The following is an 18,304-nucleotide window of genomic DNA, read 5'->3' as shown; positions in this document are numbered from 1 at the left end:
TATGGTACCAATTAAACAAGAGAGGAATCCATTTACCATCCGGCACACTGGGTTTCCTAGCAACCCATCAAACAAGCACATAGCGAGCGGGAGTGGAGATTCCCATGTTCCAGAGGAGAAGTTGGGGACATGATCCAAACGTCTCTGCCAAGCGATACTCCCATACCGTAGTAAGCAGAGAGTAAAACGATATCACTCTTTTCAGCGACTGGTTTCTCTGGTTATGTAACCCCTAGTCATTGGTTAACAGGCCGGGGGTCATGTTACGACATTACATCATGCTGAACTTGAAGAATGGAAAACGTATTGTCAACACACACGGTTAGCTAGTTCCTGTGTTTATTTCTGGTCCCCAATGGTCAGTGTTGTTTATTTGTGTTTCCCAGAATGCACTCCCACCACCCCCACCTCCCCCCCCACAATCCTCAGCGATGGGAGCAGCATCGTCATTGGCTGCTGGGCAGAGGCCCTCCCCCAGTACCAGTGACCAAGGAGGGAGACAGAGGCCCACCGTGTGAGTACACATTACATACACACACACACACACACACACACACACTGCTTCTCCTGCATTACCCCACCAAAAATACCCCATGTTACACCGCAACATCCACTGAAAAGCTAGCCAGAGGAATGAGTTTCCCATCTCACCTCGGTTACACAAGGACATGTGCAAGGCAAATGGGGAATCCAGGTTGACTTAAGTCTCTTTCACACATAGTTCCCTGTCATTTCCATGGAATCCCAAGCTGTGTCGACCGTTCACACATGAGCCAAATGCCAGTAGATTCCCGTGTTGCTCCCTTTCACACATGTCTGTTCCCTGGTTCGCGATCTACTTGAATCATTGCATTCAATACATGCATTCAACTGGATGCAGAACTGGAGCGGGACGGGCGCGTGGGACTGCCATGTACCATATATTTCTGCCATATACCTCTGTTTTATATTGAAAAATAGGATGGAAATACATGTGGGATGGAGGTATGATATGTGGCAGATATGTGGTGTGTGTGACAGTCTCGCGCGCCTGTCTCATTCCAGCGAGTCAACTCGTATTACCAGTGCTTACCATAACCAAGTTCGCTCGCCAACTAAAGCACTTGATATAAACATACTATACTAGTCCATAAGCACAGTATGGGAGAACTTGGTGATGAGCATAATACGAGTTGACTCAATTAGACATAATTATGCGCTGTGGGCTATGCGCGATGCAAGACAGCTGAGAGGAGACGGTGTGTGTGCACTGCGTCTATGTCATAAAATGTACATTTGATAATTAAAAGTAAGCTAGCTAAGTAAGTAATCTAGCTAACTATGATTGGAAACGAAGTACTATCCAGTTAGAATTATAAAATATCTAGTTGTGTTTTCCTGCTGGTCTCGCTGCCTGGGTTTGAACAGACTTTGGGATCAAGTACAACGTCTCCATAGGCTACATTAGAACTTTGCATAATTTGAAATTGTAACTTCGCAGACAATAGCAGCATTTAAATTGTTTATTTTATGTTCAACTGGAAAAGGTAGTGAGCGCAGATTTTGGTGTTTTGACTTTGCTGGGAGTTTGTTAAAAATGCCTTTAAAAAAAAGCCTTTCCACCAAAGAACCGTGTGTGTGTATATATATATATATCTGCCATATATCATACCACCACTATGATTGGAAATTAAGTAGTGTCCAGTTGTGGAATTATATTTAGCAGTAGCGATATTCGGAGTCTGAGGCAGTTCTTATTAGGTTTTTTTTTACGTTCGGTTCACGTTCCACGGTTTAATACACTAGTGAACCGTGGCAGTTTTCGGTTTATCCTGTGTTTCATTCAAAGTCGCATGTTTGTTCATGGCGAGCGGAGTTGAGAACATGGCAACAGTTTGAGGAAGCCCTGGATTGCTACAAATCTGCGTTGTGGGGTCATTCATTCAGTTTTTTTTATTGAAGATACAGCGATGAGGGAATGAAAACACTGAACAGAAACGCGTGTCGCAGAAATGCAGAAATGTCCTATATGCACTTAAAATGCGATATGGGATACATTAGGGCTGCCACAAACGATTATTTTCATAGTCGACTAGTCACCGATTATTTTAACGATTAGTCGACTAATCGGATCATAAATTACAGCTTATCGCACAATTACTCAATCGCTCTTATTTAGCTATCATCTTCTAAATCAGCTTCTAAATTTAGCTTGAAGTTGTTAGTTGTTGTTGTAGGCATGTGCTAACTAAAAATAAAGACAATTAAAATGATTGTTCACTCAAAAATAGATATTTTAATGAACTTTGCAGATTTATTTCTGGCATCACTTGCATGTAATGTAATGTAAAGAGTAGTAGAGAGTGCAAACTGCTGAGTAAAATGAGGTAGGCTAGGCACTAGGCAACCAAAATAATACAAAAACAAAAATAAATACTTGTACAGAGTACAACAGTTTTGCTTTGCTTCACTCATCTCTGGCATCAAACATACATTTTAAATGTATTGAATAGTGCTGCAAAATAAAATGAGGTAGGCACTAAGGCAACTAAAAAAGAGCAATTATCCACAAAAAGAAATGTTTGTAGAGAAAAGGTTTGGTCTCAATCAAATAACATAACAAAGAAAAGTGCAGGAGACTGAGCAAAGAAATTGTTTCTCTCCTGTGTGGACTATTCATTCATAGCGAGAAAATGCACGTTGGCATCTTGACAAGATAACTATCCATAGTAGAACGCGCCTTCTTAGCACTGTAACGTTAAGACAACATTTTTAGCTATTTGATAAGTATCACTTTGATGACAACGTTACAGCACATAACGTAAAATAATGTAAGAAGGCTTTTAACGTAACGATATCGTTAGCCAATAACAAGCTAACTAGCTTACCGAGACGAGCCATCGTCTTCCTCGTCATCTGCCACAACGTGCTTCCTTTTTAGATGCTCGCGCATCATAGACGTGCTGCCATGATAAGCGAGTTCAGCTTTGCAAATTGTATATTTTACATTCTTTTTTTCAACGTTGTGGTTGAAATGCTCCCACACTTTAGAGGTACGAGGACGGGAAGACATTTCTCTGTTTGTTTTTCTGGGGACGTCACGTGTGCCCCGGATGACCGACACTGCGCATGTACATCAAAGACACTGGGAGACGCTAGCCAGTGGCAGCTTCAGGGAAGAAAAACGAATGCTTATCGCTTAATGCAGGCCGGCATTGTAAACAAGAATGTTGTTCTTAATTGTCTCGCCTGGTAAAATAAAAGTAAAAAAAAAAATCTGCTCCAAAAAAACATGCGGCGATGTCGATTACCAAATATGTTGGCGACGATTTTGGTAATCGACGTCGTCGCGACTAGTCGACTAATCGTGGCAGCCCTACAGCTAGTACAGCTCTCATAGCTAAAGTGCATTTTTACTTTCATTTCTTCCTCTCCTATTATATACTAGTCCCCAAGCCTAAGAGGCACTTTTTTTTGTGACGCCAGCTGGTGAAACCGTAAACCACTCGCGTGAAACGGCTATATGTATACTTTGTGGAATGGATTCATTGTTATTGTTTGAGGCTAACGTTAAGTGATGCATGGCTTGTAAACATACTTTAATTTTAGGACGTGTTCAAAAGCAAGGACTGTGTGATCATCTATCTTATCAGCATGTTGTGATGTTATTAAAATACAGTTTAGACGTTCGTAGCGCTGTGCTTTGTTAGCCGCTAGCTGTTAGCAGCGTTTGCTTCCGGTTTCAATGACAGCCAGTTTAACCCTATATGTGCCTGACGTCTAACAACATTCAAATGACTCTAACTTCATCATCTTTTTTCGGTTTTCAATGTATGACACATCATTTGAAAGTTTATGATCTGTAGTTCCAACAACAAGTCACATTTGAAAGTGTTTATGTAATTTTCTTACATTTGAAAGTGTTTTTTGTTTATATATATTTATATTATACAATATACCAGTCATATTCTGGAATGTATCTAAATGTTAAAGTTCCATAAGTATAAGCAAAATAAAGTAAAGTGACAGTTTGTAAATAAATAGTAGCATTTAAAAAAAAAAAAAAAACGTACCGAACCGTGAACCGTGACCCAAAAACCGAGGTTCATACCGAACCGTGGGCCAACTGAACCGTTGTACCCCTAGTTCTTATGCGCTCTGCCCTGCTGGTTGCGCTATGCCGGACAGCTGTGAAAGGAGACTGACCAGGCAATGTTCCGGCTTCCGTTCAGACATACCGCGACACGGTACTTTCCATGGAATTATACATGGTCTCGACCAGGGTAATTGCCCGAGCGGATTTCCCTGGTCAGTCGCCTTCAAACATACGCCGACCCTGGAAATTGCATGGAATCTACTGGGATGGCTCGTATGTGTGAAAGGGGCTTCACACAGCGATGGCTTGGTTCATGGTGGACCGGGTTGGTGTAGAGAAGGTTGTCCTCGCCTCTCTGTGACCCCCTCAGCTGTCAGGGCAGAGTGTGAGGCAGCACACAGGTGAAGGAAGGGGTGGGGAGTCTCCCGGGTCTCATCTCAGACCCTCTCTGTCACCCCTGACCCCTCACCTCTGATCCCATTACTCCCTGGAGAGACTCCAGACACCTGATTGGAATTAGATACACCCCGCCTCCCCAAACTGTGTCTTTGTCCGTGTGTGTGTCTGTGTGCGAGCGTGTGTCCATGTGTGTGTTTGTCTCTGAATTTCTTTGCATTTCCCTCCTTCGCTGGCACCAGTGAAAGTGTTGACTATTTGTCAGAAGCCCAAATGCCTCCTGTCCCCCCAGTCCCATTACACACCACTGTGGAGCGCTGACCTACATTGCTGTGTACATTGCTGTGTCAAACTGTAACACATAGCAGACTGCAGCTTTCTCTCTATCTCTATCTCCTCTATCTCTATCTCTATCTCTATCTCTCTCTGAATGAAGTAGCACCAGAGGAGCCTCCATCTGTCACCTTGTGAGATATCTGAGTGAGTGAGGAGTGAGTGAATGAGGAGTGAGGAGTGAGTGAGGAGTGAGGGAGTGAGTGAGTGAGGAGTGAGTGAATGAGGAGTGAGTGAGTGCGCTTATGTGTTACTGTGTGTCGTCTGCTCCTGCCTGTGTGTTATCGGAGTTTCTTTTCCAATGCGTGTGTGTCCCTCTCTCCTCTCTCTCCCAGCTACGTGGCCCTGTTCCCCTACGCACCGCGGAAGGAGGATGAGCTGGAGCTGAGGAAGGGGGAGATGTTCCTGGTGCTGGAGCGCTGCCAGGATGGCTGGTTCAAGGGGACGTCCATGCACACAGGGAAAATAGGCGTGTTCCCCGGGAACTACATGAGCCCTGTCAGCAGGTATGACACACACACACACACACACACATACCTTTGAATACACATACACACACTTTTGTATATACCCTCCTCTCCTCTCCTCTCCTGTCAGGACGGCCTCAGGCAGCAGTCAGCCCAAGGTGGCCCTGAGTCTGGTCACCCAGGCGGGCCGGGGGGTCACCATTGTCAGCCCGTCCCCCTCCGCCTCCAGCCCTCTGGGAGACTTCAACAAGCCCCTCCCCATGATCCCAGGCCCCGCCCCCTCCTCTGGCGCCGTGGTGACAGCAGCTCAGCTGGCAACGGGCCAGCAGGCCAAGGTGCTGATGCACATGACCTCCCAGATGACTGTCAACCAGGCACGCAACGCTGTCAGGACAGGTAGGAGTTTGTGTGTGTGCCCGACACCATGGTGTGTTTCCCCCGGTTTCTGTCATGTTTTGAGGGTGAACAACACAAAGTAGAGAACTTTGAGTGTTCCTTTAGCGGGCTGGCCTTATAATGTGTGCTGCTCCATATAATGTTTACAGACGTGTTTGTCATTTTCATATGGTACCAATTAAACAAGAGAGGAATCCATTTACCATTCGGCACTCCGGCACATAGCGTGTGTGTGCGTGTGTGTGCGTGTGTGTGTGTGTGTGTGTGTGTGTGTGTGTGTGTGTGTGACTTGGGAGTTTGTACTGTAGGAGTGAGTGTGTGTGTGTGAACATGTGAGTAAAGTGTGTGTTTCCACATGTCTTGGTTTGGGTCTGGTCTAACCCAGCCCCTCCTCTGTGTGTCTCCCAGCTGCCTGCCACAGTCAGGACCGGCCCACGGCTGCCGTCCACCCCCTCCAGGCCCAGTCCCCCGTGGCATACCTGGCCCTGTGCCCCCAGCCCTCCTCCTCCTCCACCCCCCAAGGCTGTACCCGCCCCCCCCTGGCCATGGGCTGTGCCTCGGCCTCCCTGACACCCCCCAACATGAGCGCCGCGTCCCTGGAGGGTGACGCCCTGCGGCCTTTAGCGGCCCTCACTGTGCCCATCGGAAACACCACAGCCCTCGGGAACACTGCCTCTGGGAACTCTGCCCTCGCCTGTCGCCTGGACAAGGATGCCAAGGTGGGGGGGGTTCAGTAGTAGATCTTGAGATGCCATGACTCAGTGGTGTTGTATTATTATTAAAATAATGATTCATCACTTAGCAAGGATTTATGCCAGCAATGCACATACCAGCCCCGGCCATGGCTTATTGGTATGGGCAGCCCATGTTAGCCATGATGATAAATGCTGACACTTACCAAGGATTTGTGCCAGTCATGCACATGCCAGCTCAAACCCCCAGACATGTAGCTTGTTGGCATGGCCAGGCAATGTTAGCATATTTCTGGCATTCTATCTTATCATCACGGCTAACACACATATAGCATGACACCTCTCCATTGGATGGCTGAAATACTTCACATTCGTCTGGGAGTGTCTGGTCCTTTTGTTTGCTTCCAATTACTGAGAATACCAAGCAAACTCTCTTCTTGGGGGTGTTTTTTCACTGTCCCAAAAAAAAACAGAGGCCCCGCCGCTGGAGTTAAGTCTTAAGTAGCAGTTTATACACAGAGCGGCGTCTGTTTCACCAGCGTGCCATGGGAATTGAGTTAGAGAGAGAGAGGGGAGTCAGATGAGGCCATCCTTCTACAAAGTTAGCTAGCAGCTGCCTCCGGTCCTCATCACAGAACACTCGTTAGTCTGCGAGCGAATGATCTCATCAGATGCCGGAGCCGCATAGCCAAAGCAGCTAATCATTTCTCCCCTATGATGATCATTCTGTTTGAGCAGTATTCTACAATGGAAGCGGTAGCCTGCCTGTACTGTTTTAAAACTCATTAATTCATTTCAAAATTCCTGAAGACGTTCTCATATTGAGTTATTCAATATTCCATATTGGTGTCATGTCAACATCTAAGTATTCGCCGATCTGAGCCGTTGATACGAGTTCTCTTCCTCTCGTTTCTCCGCAGAGGGAGAAGAAAGGCCTCCTGAAACTGCTGTCGTCTAACAAGAAGAAGGCGCGCTCCTCCCCCCCCTCCTCCCCCACCTTGGAGGCAGAGCAGGCTGCTGCTGGGGGGGATGTGTTCCAGGGGGCCATGGGCCCCGAGACCCCCAGCCCCCCCTCCTCCTCCTCCCCCTCGGTGGGTGTCTCCACTGGGAACCACATCCGCGTGGAGCCTGAGTCCGCCACCGCCTTCTCCTCAGGCCCGGAGTCCTCCCATCGCAAAAGCAGCCCCCTGGACAGCTGTGCTCCCATCGCCCCGCCCCCTCGCCAGGCCTGCTCCTCTCTCCTGTCCCAGCAACACGACGCCCGACCAATCATATGCGAAAGGTAGGCCACTGACCCGTTTGATTGGCCAAAAGGTGAAATACGGTCATTGCTTTTTTTTATTCTTGCAGTGCATTACTGAACCTGTGCCCTTCCCCCCAACCACACGCACGCACATACACACACACAGGTACAGAGTGGTGGTGTCTTACCCCCCGCAGAGCGAGGCGGAGCTGGAGCTGAAGGAGGGTGACATCGTGTTCGTCCACAGGAAGCGGGAGGATGGCTGGTTCAAAGGCACGCTGCAGAGGAACGGCAGGACCGGACTGTTCCCCGGAAGCTTCGTCGACAGCATCTAAGACCAAACCGCTACTCAACCTAAGCGGGACTGCTACTCAACCGCAATGTGAACTGACCTGATCGTAAACCATGTCTGACTTTGTTTTGCCTTTGACAGGGCCAAAACCGTGAGCCAACCCACCAGATCAGCATTGATTCATTGATTGATCAATTGATCGATTGATGAGAAGGTGGTCAGGTCAGAACCAAATGCAAATGAACAAACCTTCACCAGAGGCTGGAATGGCTCTCGAGCAGAGCAGAGCAGAGAAGAGAAATCATCATGTTTCTTTCTTCTGTCTTGAGACAGTCAGGGGCTGCAGAGAGAGAGATGTCTGTAGGCGGTGAAAGCACAGTGGACAGAGCTGGAGAGGAGAGCACACTACTCATGTCGGTTTATTTAGTCCGTTATTTATATCTCTGTCAATGATTCAGAAATGTTAAATGTGTGCCTTTTACTGTTCCTCACTTTATTGTATATAAGGAAAAACAAAGATGATTTGAGTCACAAAAGCTACAACAAGATGAACTTTTTAAATAGATGGAAATATTACAAAATGGTAACTTATTTCTTAGTTTTCGGGAAAAGATGAGCTTGGCCTTGTTTTGTTTGTGTAAAGGGTTTAGGGCCTCAGTTGGCTCCTGCCTTACGTTTCTGACATCCTTTATGCTCGTCTCTGATTGGCTGAGATGCTGTATGTTAATATTGCATGAAGTCTTGGCTGACAGGCTGCTGTCTAAGAGCTCAGCAGACGGGAGGGAAGAGAGTCAGCGGTGTCAACAGTCCTCTCAAGTCAACTGGTAGAGTTGGGCCTAATCCCAATCTGATCCATTTAACCTGATCTTCTATCCCTGTTGACTCCTTCCCGGCGGATCTGAGAGGACTGAATAGGTACCAGCCTTATGGCTATAGCTCAATACCTTCTGCTTGGATTCCTTTTGAGATTCATTATGGGAGGCCAAGGGAAAGTAGGCACACAATTTGGTTTGGAATGGGGCCTTGGAGTTGCCCCCTTGCCAACAATGGAGTTTGCACAACCTACTGCCCCAAACCGGGTTTCCTGCGGGCTCCCAGTTCTCCTTGTTACAGAGTGACGTCTTGGTGGAAATGTTGAGCTGTTCGATGATCTGATTCAGTTTGCTCAAAGCTAGGAAAGCCATCTGCTGTAGATCATCGTTTAATAATTGGATATAGATTTCTTTCTTTTTTTTGCCTTTTTGATGTGTTAAAAGATACACTCCATAGACCAATCAAATATTACTAACTATATTCTATATGTACTTATCGGACATCGTAGCTGCTCCCCCTTTCCCTAATAGTAGAGTAACTTTCTGACATAGCTCTATATCGCAAGAGAGTGACAGACACAATCACATACAGTAAACCATGCACAACTCTGATACATTTTAATATATTTATATTTATATCCACACGGACCAGCTGCTCTAGTGTCTGCTGCACAGTTTCCAGCGTGGATACACACAGCAACACACAACATGAGCCCTGAAGGTTCTCCTTCACACATTCTTCATCTTCATTTTAATGATTCATTCTTAACGTGTCTTGCTTCAATAAGACAAAAAACATTGCTTATTTACTAACAAAGCTCAGATTGTTCTCCTCATGATCACTCCACCAATACAAGCTAGCCTATTTCTCTTTCAAATTGCGAGGTGTGGTTTGTTTGTATCACCAATCAATCAATGACTTGGACCCCTTTGATTCTTGGTTTTTGTTGCTGGGTTTTGCTGTACAGTACGTCTTGTATGTGTGATGTTAAGTGTTTCTATAGACTTGAATATGATTTCCATGTGGTAAGATGGGGTTTGGTACTCATTGTTTTGTTGTTTGTTCCTGAAAGCACAAAAAAGAGCAAGCTGCGATTGAGTAGGTTTTTTGGGGGGCAGGTGGGGTGGGGGGGCTGGATCCTTTGTCTCACAGCCCTGGGTCCTTCCACTCTCAACTCATTACATTTCAAACAGTCTCTGGAAAACATGCCACACAGATCTCGACACGTTTCCAAAAGTGTGTTTGACTGTTGAGCGGGAGTTTGTTTTAGGTGACTTATGGGGACCACTGTGTGACTGACTGCTGGATATGTTGTAGTTGTGTTGTTTTGAGATCAAGCTTGCGTGGGTAGAGACAAAAAAAATATATGTGGTACGAAACACTGTTCAGCCCTTTTTGTTTGCTTCTCAATGAATTGCTTGTATAGATTTAACCTGATGTTCCACTGTTGTCTTGGCATTCACCATCTCCACCTCACCTCTGATGCCAAACTGTGTTTTTGCCTTTGGAGTCTTTTCTGTTACCCATGAGCCTTTGTCATACATTACACACACACACACACACACACACACACACACACACACACACACACACACACACACACACACACACACACACACACACAACTACTGTGCCATCAGTATACACCATAACCATTTTAGTCTCAATTTCACATCCGTCATTGATGAATGATCAAATAATGTGTATTTTATTTGCATTCTTTGATTGTCAAGAACAGCCGGAGCAGTTACTTTGGGTGTTTCTGTGAACATGCTGTTTTTACTGTAATACCATACCTTGTTGGAACACAAGGTAGCACTAAAGTCTGCTTTATTAAAACAGATTCTCCTTATGCCAAGGTGACTTACTTGATTTTTTGGGTTATGATTATTTTTATATAGTTAGTCTATTCATTGTAAGTCTGGATAAATGGTGAAAATTGGCATCCACTTGTTATTTGGCACAAGTCTGCACAAAAAAATATACTTAAGTATTGGAGGAATTTAGCACATTTTGTAAAAATGACTATAACAATAAAAGCTAAAGGGTTTCCACCATTATTGTCAGTCCTTTCTGTTCTCAAATGGCATTTCACTGTGTCAGTCTCTTAGTGTGTGCGTACACATGCATTTCCTTTCCTTTACTGCATTTAATTCCAGAAAGTTTCTCTTTCCCATCTGACCTTATTCATTACCCTTCACAGATCTGAGATGACGGAAGCTGTTATAGACACCACTATGGTTATGAAAGCTGTTATGGACACCACTATGGTTATGGAAGCTGTTGCTTCATCTTTTTACTGCCCTGCTGCTTTCAAACTATCTAGTCCTATCACATATGTGGAGGGAACAAGGTTAGATGGTATGAAACAGTGCTGGTCCTCTATGTTCACCTGTGGTACTGATGACCTGGCTGTTTGCTCCTGGCCAGGATCAGGCTGTCTAATGGAGCATTTCTTACATTTTTAAATACCACAACAGATTTCGCTCTCGGAAAATGTCACTTACTGTTTCTGTAATAACTTATGTTGTTGCCACCCTCTAGTTTTTGGTGAACATACGTCTTTGTTTTGAGCGCCAGTGCGCGTTTCATGCGTTCATCATTATCTTAGTTTAATGTCATTTCAATGCATCATAGAACTTTTATTTACAACAAGCATAACAAAAAAATCGCTATTATGGCGATGTGCCGTGCCTATGCTAGACCGTTCCTCAGTCCAGCGCGCTTCATCATCCCCCTTCTAAAACTGCCATCCCCCCTTTTCATCACTTATGTAATTTTATCAATGAACATGGTATTACTGTTATTTCAACATTTAAGCTTCTTTCACACACAGTTCCCTATAATTTCCATGGAATCTGTTGGGAATTTGTATTCAAATAACTAGAAGTGATAAATCATGTACTATGTGCTCATTTAAATAATATGTGAATGCGGTCAGTTGAGAACAATAGGAAGGTCACGCAAAGCCAAAAGAGAGGTTCTGTTTTTGAGCGACAAGAAGAAATACAAGCTCCTGACTAAAAGAACGTTTTATGATTCAAACTGCCTGTAAATTACTTATTTTTACCTATGTGCTAACAACCATTTTACACCTGCTGTTATAATATTCTATTTTTCTGTACTTTCATAACTAATGATTAATGATAAGTCTATTCTTCTAACTTGTAAATCAAATCCTAATATTACTGTGTAACTTCAATAGTTGTGTTTTCACAAGACATTCTGATAACAAGACATTCTGATAAGGACACTGACACAATGCTCTGCTCATACAAAGTACGGATATCACCATGGGAACGAGACGCTAGCAGGACACTCAAGCTGATAACATACAGTACACTCTCGCACCCACACAGGAGAGGAATTGAAGGCCAATGCTAACGAGAAGACTTGCTGCAGCTGCAACAGATTTGTGCTGACACTTGGAAAACTACCAGATAGAGGGGGGGGGCGGCATCACCCAGCCCAAAATGTTTAATGAATTGTATAAAGGACTATGTACGGAGGTGAGAGGGACTCTTGTTTTGGTGGAGCCACTGCAGTTAACTTGTTGACGGCTAGCTGAGATAGGCCTGCAGAGGTGAAGCTAGATAAGACACTTTTCCATGGAAATGAACTATTATTGCTTGCTGATGTGCTTGAATAAATATTATCTTAATGAACAGTTCAGTAGTGGTGCCTAATATTTGATTGGATCATATCATCTTAAGAAGTTATATCAAGGCCGTCTCGTTGAGATTAAACGAACTCGCTTGTAAGTGACGACTCAATTAAATCAATTCTGGAGAAGTTGATCGCCTTACAAATCCCAAGCTGTGCCGTTAAGGCATTTTCGCCGTTCACTCATGAGCCAAATGCCGGTAGATTTGCGTCTTGCTCCCTTAAACACGTCGGCATTTCCCTGGTTGCGCAATCTACTAGAACTACTAGATCTACGAGAACTGAAAGCGGCAAGTAACAGGCACGTACAGTCTGTGTGCTTGTTTTTAGTCTGCTTACCGTGCGTATATGTTGCTTGCTTTTAGTCTGCTTACCGAATATGTACCCTCCCTTTAACCGCCTATGATTAATGTATGCTCTTTTAACCCTCTGCTTATACTGTATGTACCCTCCTTTTAACCGCCTAGGATTAATGTATGCTCTTTTAACCCCCTATGTTATGCCCATAAGCTAAATGCTTGTCCTGTCTACTTTTTTGTGCCTAGGTCTACCTATATTTTATCTTTTAAATGTATTTTTTTCCTCCAGGGAGCCGTATACAACATCATGGCATAGGGACTGTGGATGAAAACTAGCTTTCGGGCTAACTCTGGCGTATTTACAATTTATTTTTGTTTTATTAATATGCACTGTCCCTTGAATAAATAAATGAATCTGAATCTGAACATCCATATGCTGTATAAATAAATGTATTTGTCTACCAGCAAGACAGCGCAGCACTTGTATGAGCCGGGGCCCACCCGCTGTGCCGACGGACCACGATGCCGACAGTTTATTAGCGGATTTCTGCGAGAGGTGACAAGACGGTACATGTGGGGAAACTAGGGTTAGGGTTAGGTGCTAGGGTGCTACGGTTAAGGTTGGGGTAGGGGTAGGGGTAGGGTTAGGGATACGATTAGGGTTAGACATGCCAGCATGTACCAAGTCGACGTAGCACCTAACCCTAACCGTAGTTTTCCCACATGTACCGTCTTCCCACATGTAACGTAACAGAAGCGGAGAGCATTCACATGCAGGGAGGGCTGTCGGCACAACGGTCCGTCGGCATATTGATGCGGCACCGTATGAGCCCTGTGTCAGTCCAATGGAAGCGCCAAGCACAGCCTTTCCGTAGAAAAATATTGCTCCCTGTCTAACGTTATATATCTAACGTTACATGTTTTAAGGCTGATCTGTGCATGATAGTGCTGCATTTTGACATCATTCTTATCGCATTTCCCCCCGTTGAACTGTATAGCGGCACTTATTCAAGTGAAGTGCTCTTATGACACTTAACTCCTCCTACTGTCTCGACTCGCTCCAGGTCTGTTGTGTGTAATGGAGAAGCGTTTCTGAAAGTACGGAACGGGTAGGATACAAATGCGTGCCGTACCAAGCCGTACCGGTCTGGTCAATGGAAAAGCGCCATAAGAACATTAACACAGACGTGTTGAGACAGACATATGAGACAGGACAGTCACTTCCTCATTCAGAACTGTGTGTGTGATGTGTATATTAACTGTGTGTTCAGAACAGAAGTTGGGTCGCAGTCGAGGCCAAGCCTGGTGAACACTGTAATTGAGGTCAAACACAACCTATAGCAAGAGTTTCCAGAGAGAACAGCTCCTTGCTATGTCTGTGCCTTTCCCTCAGTGAAATACATCACTTTATTTTTTTGTTCTGGGTTCAGGTAAAGGTCAATATCAGGCACATACAATGTACAAAACAGTTTAAACCAATGCATCAGCAACCCATTACAGTAAGAGTGCGTGCGTGGGATGTTGCGATGGTGCTCAGCTGGAGAATGTTGAGAGGAGCTGACAGAGGTCTCTGAAAGGTCACACTGGCACAGCCGCTTCCTTCAGAGGACGGGTTACCATGGAGATCAGTTATTTCTATTTGTGAGCATGACTACAGTACAGAGGGCTGTACAGACAGACAGACAGACAAGTCATGCTGAGATAGTGAGGATGTAATTTGCTCTTGGTTTTTCCTTTTTATCTGACTGCTGCTCTGTGTCCTTCCTTGCTTTATAGTCAGTACCAGTTTTGGTTCCTCTTCACTCGGTTCTCTCTCTCATGGTAGAAGATGAATGAGGTGTCTGCAGTGTCTCACTAGAGAAGCAAGGAGAAATTATCTTATTCTTAGTGCAAACTGTGGATGGGTGGATGTGTATTCATAATGCATAAGTACATTAATATGTGTAGGAGAGTGATGAAGTGTGTAGGTAGTACATAGGTCATAACATACATATTTATGTGAGTGTGAGTAAGCAAGCAGGAAATAGAGTCCATTTATCTGAAGTGGATGAGAGCCACTGTGTGTGTTGAGAGAGACGGGGTGGCGTGAAACGATCATAAAGAATCGGGGGAGGTAGAGGAGGTGGCACTTACATGTGCTACTACTTCAGTTGTTTGTGTGTGTGTGTGTGTGTGTGTGTGTGTGTGTGTGTGTGTCCTTCACACTTCTTTGCACAGAAGAGTCAAGGAGAATCATTTCAAGTCCGGTGACACACACACACACACACACACACACACACACACACACACACACACCAAACAGCTACACTACAAACAAATCTAGATCTAGTTGAATGTATAAATTCAAGGTTTTTAATGAAATACATTTAATTAATAAATTAAATTTTAAAAATGACTGTGATGCTTGAACACCTTTTTAAAGACATGCCCAGAACATCATCATAGGAAATAAAAAATGTTCTCTTTTTACTGACTCTTTCTCTTTTTTCTTTTTACCGACTAGGCCCTGAGAGAAGGCTTTATGTGTTCTTCTTTCTCCTCTGAGGAGGAGCCTAACTCATAAGACACAGGAGGAGGAGCCTAACTCATAACACACAGGAGGAGGAGGAGCCTAACTCATAACACACAGGAGGAGGAGGAGCCTAACTCATAACACACAGGAGGAGGAGGAGCCTAACTCATAAGACACAGGAGGAGGAGGAGCCTAACTCATAAGACACAGGAGGAGGAGGAGCCTAACTCATAACACACAGGAGGAGGAGGAGCCTAACTCATAACACACAGGAGGAGGAGGAGCCTAACTCATAACACACAGGAGGAGGAGGAGCCTAACTCATAAGACACAGGAGGAGGAGGAGCCTAACTCATAAGACACAGGAGGAGGAGGAGCCTAACTCATAACACACAGGAGGAGGAGGAGCCTAACTCATAACACACAGGAGGAGGAGGAGCCTAACTCATAAGACACAGGAGGAGGAGGAGGAGCCTAACTCATAAGACACAGGAGGAGGAGGAGCCTAACTCATAAGACACAGGAGGAGGAGGAGCCTAACTCATAAGACACAGGAGGAGGAGGAGGAGCCTAACTCATAACACACAGGAGGAGGAGGAGCCTAACTCATAACACACAGGAGGAGGAGGAGCCTAACTCATAAGACACAGGAGGAGGAGGGCAGCCTCACACGGGCTTAAACGTCTCTGACAGCTCCTGTGATTTACATCCTCCTGGAATCAAGTCACCGTGACAACAGCACATCAATCTTTCAGAGCCTCCAAATGTCCGAAGTTTAACCCCTTCCAGCTGTGATAAGACCACCCAATCACCTGCATTGTCTTTCACACCAGTTGATGAATGGGCGTGGTTTTGAATTGTGTAACAACCTTTGGCCAACAACTTGGCTACAGCTTATTTTATTTTATTGTTCATTTTAAAATCACACTAGTTCATTATTTGTTCTGCATGGATACCAGCTCAGTGGCCTTGCAGTCTGAAAGTACGGTACGGGTTGGATACAAATGCGTGCCGTACCGTCCCGTACCGGTCTGGTCAATGGAAAAGCACCATTAGAGTGTCCGCCCTGAGATTGGGAGGTTGTTGTGAGTTCGATCCCCGGCCGTCATACCAAAGACTTTAAAAATGGTACCTGATGCCTCCCTGCTTGGCACTCAGCATTAAGGATTGGATTGGGGGTAAGACCCTGCGACATACCAGCGTCATGTCCAGGGGGTGTACTTGTACACTGCCTCACGCTTTGGAAACGGGAGATAGGCTCCTGCCCTATGGGCCATTAGGCTCAAGAACCATCGGTTCTCAAGTCTACTCTTTATGGATGCAGAATAAATAGCCATCCCAGTCTGCGAGTAACTTCAAATGTATCAATTCCTGAAGTTTAACTTGTTTTTTATGTTGAGAGTTTGAATATCTGAATATGTTCGAGTTGGGGTTTGTCCTTGTCCTCCGAATATAAATGAGGACTGTATTTCGGTTCATCCAAATTATTATAATTTTTTACTTAGGACCTATTGCTGTTCTACTATTATCAATGTTTTCATTCCATTAAATTACCATGGTATGGGGCTGAATGTATTGAAAAAACATTGAAACCTATCATTTGAGGCACTTTCTGGTGTAGTAACATTGCATAAAGTCTCTCAACTTCTCAAATGGGTCTTTTATTTATTTATAGGATGCCATTTGGACTTCATAACTTGTGAAAAATAAATTCTTGATTTACCTATATTTTAATGTTCTATTTATTATATAAAGGACATATCTAACTTGCGGAAAAATAGTGGTCGAGCTCAGGCACCTAAATTGTATTTTATTTAGAATACACTCTGTTAGTTAAATAGGGCTAACAGAGTGGACACTAACAGGGTGGACACTAACAGGGTGGACATTTTGAGTTAAAGTTAGCCTTTAGCCTGCCTGTGTTAGCATAGCAAGCCTAGCATGACCATGAATACTTGATGAGGAATCGAATTTGCACTAAACACTTTTTTGAAATTATTCAATTTGATTGATCAACTCAATACTTTGGCCTAACAGGGTGGAATCACACAGCTTACCACATTTGAATTTCCCTCCACTGATGTGATGTCACCTCATGAGAGTGATGTGACTGAGAAATATGTTTTGTTTTTTAAAGGGACATTAACACAGCTCAACAGGGTGGACAGTGACCGCAGGGACAAACATACCACCTTAATGTTTTGTACCAAATACCATTTGGGATAAAAACTATATTTGATTCAATAGATGTTGCTCAGAAAAATGAAATAATAATAACATATTTGGAAATGTATATGTTTTTATTAGTTATTTTTTTAGATTGAAGTTGAATGAAAAAACACTGGGGACATGGCAAAATCCCATTTACATCTTTAACCAAAGCTTTTAAAATGTAAAAAACAACAACTTAGAAGCCCATATCATTGTATGTATAATAAATAAGAATTGACTATAAATGAAAAAACTAATGGAATTAGTATTTGTCCAAATTTAGACAAAATACAACATGATTTGTACTGGGGACGGAAAATGACCCAAATCATGCTTGTCTCTCTCAGGTAACACTGAATACAACTCTTCTATCTACTCTTTCTATCAACTCTTCAAAAGTATCCCGAGATGGCCAGTCCGCTACTGGTGGTGCAGAGTCCCAGTATGAATGTCCGCAGTCTGTGTGTGAAACCTGGCATAAAAATGTGACACATTCTTACTTATGTAAGTGTGTGTGCAACACTTATTTACGTGCGTGCGAGATATGACACAAATCCGCCGCCAACACAAACTCGACAAAATACTGCAATGCAATGGATCGGGTGAGTAATCCACACTGCTACCTAATTCTATAAAACTACATTGTTAGCAGGATCACAAAACAAGCTGTGTTAGTTGACTAGTGATGTGTCATTGATTTTCAAGAACGCAGAAATGTATTCACATGTTTCGAAAGAAAAGTCCGATCATTTACATCGGATGCCGATATGAGGAGCAAAGCATAAGAACATGTCACTAATGTGTCTTCTACCCCAGAGGTTGGACATGACTGTGCGGTTGGGCCAATTTATACACCAAACTCTTGCTCCCTCTTGTGGTCACATTGAGAGCAGCATTAAATACAATGTAAAA

At 44.1% G+C, this 18,304-nt stretch overlaps 1 protein-coding gene across 1 annotated transcript in view; it reads left to right on the top strand.

Moving 5' to 3' along the window:
• sh3rf1 (SH3 domain containing ring finger 1) overlaps positions 1 to 8,566 on the top strand; it is a gene marked incomplete at its 5' end in the record, with an annotated part of 38,726 nt that extends 30,160 nt beyond the window's left edge. Inside the window, 6 exons of the mRNA XM_080550450.1 lie at positions 387 to 514; positions 5,140 to 5,310; positions 5,402 to 5,667; positions 6,076 to 6,386; positions 7,280 to 7,641; positions 7,769 to 8,566. Coding sequence (XP_080406576.1) covers positions 387 to 514; positions 5,140 to 5,310; positions 5,402 to 5,667; positions 6,076 to 6,386; positions 7,280 to 7,641; positions 7,769 to 7,937 — 1,407 coding nt within the window. The 3' untranslated portion in view covers positions 7,938 to 8,566. The remainder of the gene's footprint in view (positions 1 to 386; positions 515 to 5,139; positions 5,311 to 5,401; positions 5,668 to 6,075; positions 6,387 to 7,279; positions 7,642 to 7,768) is intronic.
• Between the last annotated feature and the right edge of the window lie 9,738 nt (positions 8,567 to 18,304).

Source organism: Nansenia antarctica (assembly GCF_963989245.1).
Source record: "Nansenia antarctica genome assembly, chromosome: 1".
NCBI classification, from domain to species: domain Eukaryota; kingdom Metazoa; phylum Chordata; class Actinopteri; order Argentiniformes; family Microstomatidae; genus Nansenia; species Nansenia antarctica.
Note: the sequence above shows the minus strand (reverse complement) of the source record. Positions and strands in the feature narration are given on the sequence as shown.